The sequence below is a fragment of the Pongo pygmaeus genome, chromosome 10, assembly GCF_028885625.2.
Source record: "Pongo pygmaeus isolate AG05252 chromosome 10, NHGRI_mPonPyg2-v2.0_pri, whole genome shotgun sequence".
In the NCBI taxonomy this organism is placed as follows: Eukaryota; Metazoa; Chordata; class Mammalia; order Primates; family Hominidae; genus Pongo; species Pongo pygmaeus.
The window spans coordinates 61,971,487-61,982,193 of record NC_072383.2 but is presented as its reverse complement, the minus strand read 5'-3'; the positions used below and the strand labels follow the sequence as shown (position 1 = coordinate 61,982,193).

The 10,707-nt window shown below is 42.1% G+C and overlaps 1 protein-coding gene across 2 annotated transcripts in view; it reads right to left on the bottom strand.

Moving 5' to 3' along the window:
- Window positions 1-599: 599 nt before the first annotated feature.
- SRGAP1 (SLIT-ROBO Rho GTPase activating protein 1) overlaps window positions 600-10,707 on the bottom strand; it is a 321,514-nt gene continuing 311,406 nt past the window's right edge. For both annotated transcript variants that reach the window (XM_054443638.2, XM_054443639.2), the window contains exon 22: window positions 600-6,181. In XM_054443638.2, the coding sequence (XP_054299613.1) occupies window positions 5,804-6,181 (378 nt within the window). In that variant the 3' untranslated portion in view covers window positions 600-5,803. The remainder of the gene's footprint in view (window positions 6,182-10,707) is intronic.

Genomic DNA, 10,707 nt, shown 5'->3' with positions numbered 1-10,707 from the left:
GGGTGCCAGTAATTACAGCTACTTAGGAGGCTGAGGCAGGAGAATCGCTTGAATCTGGGAGGGGGAGGTTGCAGTGAGCTGAGATTGCGCCACTGCACTACAGTCTGGGTGACACAGAGAGATTCGTCTCAAAAAAAAAAAAAAAAAAAAAAAGAAAAATACCAATGCACGGGGAGTTCTAAGCACAGAAAAATAACCTAAGGATTATTTTTCAATTTATTCAAATGAAACCAAAGATGGGCTTGCCATGGTTAACTAGAGTCTTTCTCAAAAGAAAGATTTCAATCTGGTGCATGTTTAGGAGGCTTGTACGCTCTCAGCTTCTCAGTTAAGTCTCTCCCAAGACTCTTTTCTCTGACTACACATTGAGCCTCCAAATCATGACTGAAAAACCACAGCTTCATGGGCAGGGCCCTGTGCAGGACACCGTATTTCCAAATGAACAAGAAATGAAAGTGAGATAAAAAAATATTTTAAAGGCAGAAGTTTCACATTATTTAATGCAAGCTAGCTGTCAGGGAGAAAGTAGTGATGAGAGAAAGGAAAGGAACAAAGACACCACAGAGATGCACATCAAACTGGAAGCAGACAAAGGCAGCTAGAACTATCTTATTTATTATAAAGATACATGGTGAAGAACAAACCTGACTGTATACCGAAGCCTGTAATGGTACATGCCAAAATGTACAGTACTATACATAAAAGTGCATTGTCACAACAGATTAACAAAACATTTTTTTCTTTCCAGACTGTAAAAGCATCCCCCTTTATTTTCACCTCAGAGAGGAGGGAATGAAATGGTGAGAGGCAGTACAGAGCACGGGCGAGTGCGATGCTGTCAGCAGCACATGAGCGGGGGACAGATGCGGTGGGATGGGAGGACACAGGGGTGAGAAAGGCACAATCACGTCTACAAGGAAAACGAGACAGTCTGAGGACTGACAGGGATGTGAGACGGGACATTACTGAGCACCGAGGCACAGGAAGGTGGGGATGGAGAAGGTGGAGGACAGGGAGGAAGCTTCAAAACACTCGAGTGGGCAGCAGGAATTGGGAGGAGGAGGTGGGGGTGGGGCACAGAGTGGGGCCACGGTACAAGAGCAAGGCTAAAACTCCTCTAAAATAGAAAGGCACTTTCACATGTACATACTACAGATGTACATTGACACAATTAGGTAACAGTCACAAGCAGGAAGCTACCGGTACTGCAATTGATCAAACCGACAGGAAAGGACAATACTGATTTAATTACGCGGGCAGCAGTTACCCTTCAGTACGTGGGTAAACAGCAGTCTCTCCTGTTACACAGCCACTTACTATACTTTAAATATCTATAATAACCATCACACTACACACTGAACTTGGATGAATGCTCTAAGGGGGGCATTCACAAATGCACAGTTCATATATTTTCTTTTACTAAAGTTTCTAAGATAAGCATTATGGAACCCAGTACAATTATTTAAACATACAAAATTCCCTACGTAATTTAAAGACACAGGTATCCATCTCGATTATACCACATAGACTTTTTTTTTCTTTTTTTTTTTTTTTAAGAAAGTATACTAGGGTAAGTGAAAGCTCAAATTCCAGTTTGCTTTATGGATCTGACGAAACTTCGCCAAAGTCACCCTGCACCAAGCCTGACTCTCCAGCCCAGCTGGAGCTTGTGTTCTCAGCTTGGGAGGTGGGTGGCAGGTGGTCTGGAGTAGGGAGCTCTATTTATGCATGGGTAGAGACTTCTAAGCTGCTCTGTGTCTCAGGGTTTCTGTGGTGGACAATCGAAAACAAGACTGAGTCCCAAGCACACTTCCTGCACAAAAAATGGCCTCTCACTGCTATGGTCAGGAATCAATGAGCGTCATCCCAAATTTGAATCCTCTAACCCCCACCTCAAGAGACACATAGGCTCTTTAACTTTGGATTTCCAAGGCTGATCAGATGAAAGTTTCTTCAGTTTGTAGACTCCAGAGGCTATGTCATTCCTAAATGTTAAGGACACAACTACCAACCCACCCCTCTTTTCCTTTTCTTTGATTAAATTATAAACCCCCCCTTTTTTGGTGGGGGGGGGATAGCAAAAGTTAGAAAACCCTTAACTGATACAATCTGACTCTTGGAGCACTATATCCACTGATAACTGTTCACGATCATTGCAGTAGATTGTGGGACCCTGCTATAAATTATTCTACAGGTGGCTCGAGGGGCACCAAAGCCAGATTATGTTGTACGAAGATGTGCAAAGCTGTTGAATGGTGTTGACACTGAACGTGAACATGGAACTCTACAAAGTGCCACTCAGCAGGTTCAAACAGTTCACATAACGCCCATTAGAAAATGTGTACTAAGTACCTTTCTGTCCCCAAATCCACTCCCCAAACCCCAACCCAGTCCAAAAGGCTGACTTGGTGAATCTCCTTCAGTGAGTCCTATGGATGGGATGTGAACACACAGTTGGATGGGATGTGAACACACAGTTATATGAGCTGAGAATACATGTTCTTGTGTAAGTGGAGTCAGGTAATCTTTGCAGAGCCATCATTTACCCACCATCAAAATGCCCCCCCTCCCCAAATTGCACATGAAGCCTGAAAAGCTCCTTGAAACTGGGGGCAGAACATCTCAAGGCCTCATTTTCCTTCTTCTCTCTGGTTTCCCTGTGTCTTCCCACCTCCCCTGTGTGCTGCCGCTGTGGCTATAAAGAAGGGCTGTGAAGCTTCTCAGCTGCAGTGGCTTTTAATGAGCTTTACTGAGCATGATTCTGGATTATTTGTGAAGTGGCCACCTTGTCTTATCTCTGGAATCCGAAGACATTTAATAAACCAAGTAAGGAGAGGTGAGTCTTTACTGAGTCCTCACTCACTCTGAGGTCATACCCTTCATTCGGAATTGAAAAAAAAAAAAGTCTCAAGGTGACAATAGAGGTATAGGGAAATAAGATGGAGACACGTAAAGTGAGTGATGGGAGAGTATTAGGAACTGTTTCCTGAAAGAAGGCACAGCCTGTGAGGCTCTGCGCAGCATGACTCCTGCCGGCCAAGACAGCAAAGTCCTGATGGGGAGCACAGAAAGGCAATCCTCGTTCCACCACAGGTGGACACATCAGAGAGAGGAGCCGCTGGGGAGGATGACCAGATAGAAGGCTGAATAAATGAACAGGCAGGAGGAAGATCTGAAAAGCTAAGGCTGAAGCTCAGAAAATAGATTGAAAAAAAATAAATTCAAAGACACCGCTGGCCCTTTGATGCCCTCTGTTAACATCTTACTCTTCCATCAAATAAGGAATATGGTTTTTAAGAATTCTTACTATTTTAAAGAAGTGGCGGAATGGCCGGGCATGGTGGCTCACATCTGTAATCCCAGCACTTTGGGAGGCTGAGGCCGGTGGGTCACCTGAGGTCAGGAGTTTGAGACCAGCCTGGCCAACATGGTGAAACCCCATCTCTACTAAAAATACAAAAATTAGCTGGGCGTGGTGGTGGCGCCTGTAATCCCAGCTACTCAGGAGAATTGCTTGAACCCGGGAAATGGAGGTTGCAGGGAGCCGAGATTGCACCACTGTACTCTGGCCTGGGTGACAAAGCAAGACTCCAACTCAAAAAAAAAAAAAAAAAAAGTGGGGGATTATTTTGGAAAGTTTAAATTCCTAAGGAATTTGTGAGGATTGTTTAAAAGGGCTAGTGCTATTCAAAGCTCAGTCTTGGCTGGATCTCCACGGTGTCCAAGGGTGCTGAAGGACCCCAAATGCTCAGGACAAACGGGGAGGGGCTGGACAAGGCGCTGTCCTGGGCTTCTTTCTCAAAATGGGCAAGAAGTATGGCTCTGAAAATTTGGAGGTTTGAAAGTTTACCATACCTAGAAATACATGGGAAAAAAATCACTATTCATTTGTGAAATTAGGCCACAGGCAAGCAATCAGCAGTGTGACTCTGAAAGGTAACAATATCTCATCAATTTAATCTCTTCCTGCAATAGAATGACTAGACTGGCAAACTGAGGTAGAGCTCAAAGTAATGATCTTGATTTTAGTACAGATCCCAATTCTTTTCTGCACGATGCATTCACCAATGGGCTGATGAAGTAAAATTTACACTGTGTAGCTCTTAGATGGGCGTGCAATTGGCTGCCAGTTTGAAATGAAACCAAGAAGGAAATTAATGGTCGGCCAGAGGGATTAGTTCTGGGAAATCCATTTTTCTCAACAACAACAACAACAACAACAACAACAACAACAACGACAACAAAAATCTTTATCAGTAACTTCAATGATAGAGTAGATAAAATGCTCATAGGTCTACAGGTGATATCAGCTGCTGCTGGTAGGAGAATGGAAATCAAAGCAAATTTTCTTAAGATAGGGGGAAAATGTAGCATAAATATAGGCTTAAAAAATTGTCTGTGTGCTAGGATGCCAGAGAAAGAGGGTCTCCAATTGAGAGTTCAGCTGACTATGGGAGTTATGTACAGACCACATACAAAAACAAAAACAAAAAAGGGAAAAGGGACAAAGAAAAAGAGGTCGTGGTTGTGAGGTACACAATTGGGTGAGAACCACAAGGTCATGTTCTGCTGATGGCCCTGCACGGCTCTTACTCAGGTACCAGGGCCAGTTCAGGGTTGGCTCAAAGACAAATGGAGAGGACAGTTGGGATTTCAAATTTAGGATCATCAGGCCTTTGTAGCTTTTTTTTTTTTTGAAGAGACAGGGTCTCACACTATGCTGCCCAGGCTGGACTCGAACTACTAGGCTCAAAGCCATCCTCCTGTGTAAACCACCTGAGTAGCTGGACTACTGGTGTGCACCACCATGCCTGGGCTTTGTAGCATGTTTAAAGAAACCTAGGTGATTTAGTCAAAAGAGAACACTGCATGAACCAAGGCCTCAGGTGCTTCTTGCTGCCTTCATTTCCACAGAGGAGAACACAGGGATTTAGAGGAGATAGAAACACTTTCTAGGCAGTTATTGAACAACGGATCTTTGGAGGAGTTCGTGGAGTAGTGTAACCAGAAAGTCTTTAAAATTAAACCCTTCTAATTGTTTGTAAGTGTAGGAGAGGGACTTGGAAATCTCCAGGGCCTAATCATGCTCGCAAAAGGAGTGACATTAATAGCTTTGGAGATGATGTCTTCCTCTCCTTTCCCAGGTTAAGTTCAAGCAGTAACAGCAGAGGTTCTACCTCCTTCCACCGAGTCTTTAAGCTGGACCTGGGGAAATAACTGTTAGGAAAGAGGCAAGCATCCAACCCACTCGAGCTGTGGGCTGACAGTCCCACTGGGATCGTCCCATGGAGACAATTGCAAGTCTTTTGCATGAGCTAAACCCCACTCCACATGGAATCGAAGGTGCTCATCGTCAGCTACCATGCAATGCCATTATCACCTTTCAGCCCAAGTGCCACAGACCAACACTGGCTATACTCCAATGAGGTGTGGAATTCGGGTTCTTCTGCTTTCAGGTCACAACCTTTCTGACTCACCTGGGCTACGTTAAACCTGAAGCTCTGTACAATGTGGAGAGCGGTGTTGCCTTCATTACAAGTGGTGCAGCATTGGATTTTCAAGTAAGTCTAAGTGTTTCTATTGTCCTTAAAATGACATATGTCCAGTTATGTAAAAAAATTACAAAATACAAATGCCCGTGTTAATTTAGCTAGTCTCAGACATTACATTCGACAACATAGAAAAGCCAAAAGATCTCCAGTTATAAGCACAAAACTAAGGAAAGTTATGGATCAGTGACTTTTGTCACTAATCCGTTTTCTTTTTTAAGTCACCTCCCTTTATGGCCTTGCTTGGCTGGTTTTTACATTGTGCAAGACTTGTCTGTTGGACCCTGGGGAGGTGGGGCAGGTCCTATGGTAGGATTTGTTTTTGGAAGAACAGCAGGTTTTGGCCTAAGGGCTGGAGGCTTCAGCTGCACGCCCATTCTGGGTGCCACCATAGGCTTGAAAGTACTCATTGTGTCACTGGAGGAGCTCGTGCTACGTCGAATCTGAGGCTCGGAGCTCCTGAGGGCAACGTTGTGCAAAGGGCTGGGAGATTCCGTGGAAGTGGCAGGGGTGGGAGAGTTTTTCACTTGCTCCAGGGTATCCAGCACCACATCAGGGGCATGCTTTGCTGTGCTCTGTCTCTCCAGTTCTCGGAGTTCATTCAAAGCTGTGTTCATCGTTTCTTCAATATCCTATTGAAGAATAATCAGAAAGCGAGAAAGCACAGACTGATAATGAATACTAATGTATAGAAACTCAGACACTTAATTTCAAAGTAAACGGCCCAGCAGAGTATGAATATCTTTGACTCCATAGTCTGCAGAATATATAAACATGATGCCATCTCACACAATCATCATTGATTCAGGAAACTGAGATATAATGGCTCATGGAGCCATGTATCAAACATTGGTCTTCCTAAGGCCCTAGGGTAGCCTTCTAATGGTCTCTGCCTTGCATGCTGACTTAAAAAAAAATTTTTTTTTTGAGGCAGGGTCTCACTCTGTTAGCCAGGCAGAGTGCAGTGGTGTGAATCAGCTCACTACGGCCTCGACCTCCTGGCCTCATATGATCCTCCCACCTCCTGAGTAGCTGGGACCACAGGTGTGTGCTACCACACCTGGCTAATATTTACATTTTTTGTAGAGATGGGGTCTTGCTAGTTGCCCAGGTTGGTCTTGAACTCCTGGGCTCAAGTAAGCCTCCTGCCTCTGCCTCCTAAAGTGCTGGGATTATAGGTGTAGTCCACCACATCTGCATGCTGACTTATTAATATAGAATTCTGTTTCAACTTATGATAAAAGTTTATGAAAACTTTTGAAAAAAAGTTTTTCAACTTTTTTTTCCCCCCAAGATGGAGTCTTGTTCTGTCACCCAGGCTGGAGTGCAATGACATGATCTTGGCTCACTGCAACCTCTGCCTCCTGGGTTCAAACAATTCTCCTGCCTCAGCCTCCCAAGTAGCTGGGATTACAGGCCCACACCACCATGCCTGGCTGATTTTTGTATTTTTAGTAGAGACGGGGTTTCACCATGTTGGCCAGGCTGGTCTCGAACTCCTGACTTCATGATCCACTTGCCGTGGCCTCCCAAAGTGCTGGGATTACAGGCATGAGCCACCGTGCCGGGCCAAGTTTTTCAACTTTTATGACAAAAGTTTAAATTTAGATACTGCAACAATTTCTCAAGAAATAAATATAATAGGAATAAAAAAATCTGGCTTCATTCATTCATTCAGCAAATTTTTGAGCACTTACTACACACTTGGCTAATTCCAAGAAGTTCTTCGAAATTCAGTTTAAGTCTTCCCCTGATACAGTTTTCCAGTGGATCTCAATGAAAGTGGTACTGTCTCCTGCAGGGCATTTTTGTAATATGGTGTATGTGTGTGGTTTTTAATGTCACAATAACAAGGTTGCATTATTGGCAGCTGATGGGCAGGGTCGGACATATTAGGTATCTTGCCTTGGTGAGTTTACATGCAGTGAATTTTCCTGCACCTTGTTCAACTTTTGAATGTCCTCCAGACATTTATGTAGGTGAAAATTCTCTTCTTAAGAACCTGAGTCTAGAACCTCTTTTTCTAATATATAAACATAAAATATTTTTTGGATGGTGTTAATTTTTTAAGAATGTTATTGTTTGTTTTAGGAAAGTTATTTTTTGTTTTGATTAGAACAGTATGACCAAGGGTTGTTCACCATTTTGGAGAAATATTATCACTAATGGAAGCTCTTTTCATGGAATCTGAGTTAACTCAATTAACTGAATACTCCCATATCAACATGCATTTTTAATTACTGCATTTATGGAAACTCTACCATGTAGGTGAAAGCATCACTACCTCATTTGTCTTCTAGTATAGTCAATAATTAACTGAAATACATTTAATTGTTTTAATATCAATTTCCTTTTTATTTTATATTCTATTTAGAGCTTTATATGTATTTTTTCAAAATAGATATATCAATCAATTTATTTCAGATAGCCAGGCGTGGTGGCACACGCCCAGCTACTCTCAAGGCTGAGTCAGGAGAATTGCTTGAACCCAGGAGATGGAGGTTGCAATGAGCTGAGATGGCGCCACTTCACTCCAGCCTGGGTAACAGACTGAGACTTCATCTCCAAAAAAAAAAAAAAAGTCAATTTATTTCAGATAGTAAAATGGGGGAAGTTACAATAAATTTGTTTCAAAAAGGTGGAGTATGCCCCATCAACAGATGGATAAACAAAATGTGGTATATACATACAAAAAAAATGTAAATTATAAAAACTTCCCTTAAAGGGAAATAAGTCCTACCGCATGCTGCAGCATGTGTAAACCTTGAGGACATTACACTAAATGAAATGAGCCAGTCACAAAAAATACAAATACTGTATGATTGCACTTATATGCAGTATCTAAAGGAGCCCAATTCATAGAAACAAAAAGTAGAATGGTGGTTGTCAGGGACTGGAGGAGGGTGAAATGGGAGCTGTTTAATGTGTACAGAGTTTTGGTTTTGCGAGACGAACACATTCTGGAGAGATGTTTCACAACGTGAATATACTTTTCTGAACTATACATTTAAAAATGGTTAAGATTGTCAATTTTATTATTATTTATATATATATATATATATTTTTAAGCACAATTAAGAAAGAAAAAGGCAGAGTGTTGTGTGAGATGGTAGAGAACCACTGCCCTGGTGACTGAAATGTCTCTTCCCAACATATTCCCAGGGCTTCTCCCACTCATCTGGAGCATACCCTTCATGGCACGGTTTAATGGTAACTGATTTCTCTATAATTTCCGCGACTAGATTGAATGTGAGCACTTTGAGGCTGCGGCTATTGTTTAATTTTGTTTGCATAAAACCTAGTGTGAGACCTGGCATACAGTAAATGCTCAATAAAGATTTGCTAAATGAATAATCTAAGATCCTGATGTTAAATCACAGTCTCCAATAATGAATAAACCAAGACACGATGATTATGTATGGATGTGGCAGTCTTTTGAAAAATCTCCATTAGGCATTCCATTAATTTGCTTAATAAAATAATCTGCATTTTTTTTTATGAACACCTTGATGGCATGCTCACTTATCCCCATGGGAAAATCTGAAGGCTAAAGATGGAAAGATAAAAAACAAATCTGGAAGCCATTTTATGAGGGTGACATCACTTTTCAAGTTATTACTTTCATATGTGATTTCCGTTTGTGGCTAAACATAGGGATTTTTTTTTTTTTTTTTTTTACAAGTATTTACCTCAGAGACATGTGCAGAGCCTAGTCATCTGTTGAGTTTTTGTTTTTATAATTTTTTTTTTTTTTTGAGACGGAGTCTTGCTGTGTCACCTAGGCTGGAATGCAATACTGTGGTCTCGGCTCACTGCGACCTCCGCCTCCTGGGTTCAAGCGATTCTCGTGCCTCAGCCACCCGAGTAACTCACATTACAGATGCCTGCCACCATGCCCAGCTAATTTTTTTTATTTTTTGTAGAGACAGGGTATCACTATGTTGGCCAGGCTGGTCTCAAACTCCTGACCTCAAGTGATCCATGCGCCTCAGCCTCCCAAAGTGCTGGGATTACAGGCATGAGCCATTGCGCCTGGCCTGTTTTTATAATTTACAATTTTAAAAAATCTCCTGATCCTAGAAGACAAAGGGTTAAACAGACCTTATATGCCTTCCTACCTCCAAGCACCTAAATCTCTGTCTCTCTAACCCAAATTATGTTTCACCTGCTTATTATAAGCAGTGATGTTATAAGTTTCTCAGATCATTAAATTCAGCTATAGTAAAATATTGCTGGTTGTAAGTATGCCTCAAAGGGCCTTGCATAGCACTTTAAACAGAAAAAAAACAGTCAAAGCCTTTTTGATTTTTGCTGAGAAGTTGCTGTACACTTAAAATTGCTTTAATTTTTAAAAAACACATTAAACTTCTCACAATCTAATTTGCTATCCCAAATTCTTTTTAGTTAGAACACTCAAAATAGCTTGGACATTTGTCATATTGGGGCCGGATTCCTTGGGTGCTTTTTATTAAAAATAACCCATCTTTAATCCTTTTCCATGTTTCATTCATTTCTCATTCACTCTTTTTTGAAATCTACTTAGTTTTTAAACTTCATTGATAGCTGGAAGCTGCCTTTTAGATTACTCAAATGGTAAACTCTGAATCTATTAACCTCTTTTCTCACTGACTATAAACATACATATATTTGGAGACAGGGTCTTGGTCTGTCACCCTGGCTGGAGTGCAGTAGGACAATCATAACTCATTGCAGCCTCCAACTCCTGGGCTCAAGCAATCCTCTTGCCTCAGCTTCCAAAGTACCTGGGATTGCAGACATGCACCACCACTCTTAGTGTGATGGTTAATACTGAGTGTCAACTTGATTGAAGGATGCAAAGTATTAATCCTGGGTGTATCTGTGAGGGTGTTGCCAAAGGAGATCAATATTGGAGTCAGTGGGCTGGGGAAGGCAGACCTACCCCTCATCTGGATGGGCACCATCTAATCAGATGCCAGCGAATATAAAGCAAGCAGAAGAACGTGAAAAGGTTAGACTGGCCTAGCCTCCCAGCCTACATCTTTCTCCCATGCTGGATGCTTCCTGCTCTCAAACATCAGACTCCAAGTTCTTCAGTTTTGGAACTCGGACTGACTACTTGCTCCTCAGCCTGCAGACAGCTTATTGTGGGATCTTGTGGTTGTGTGAGTTAATAATA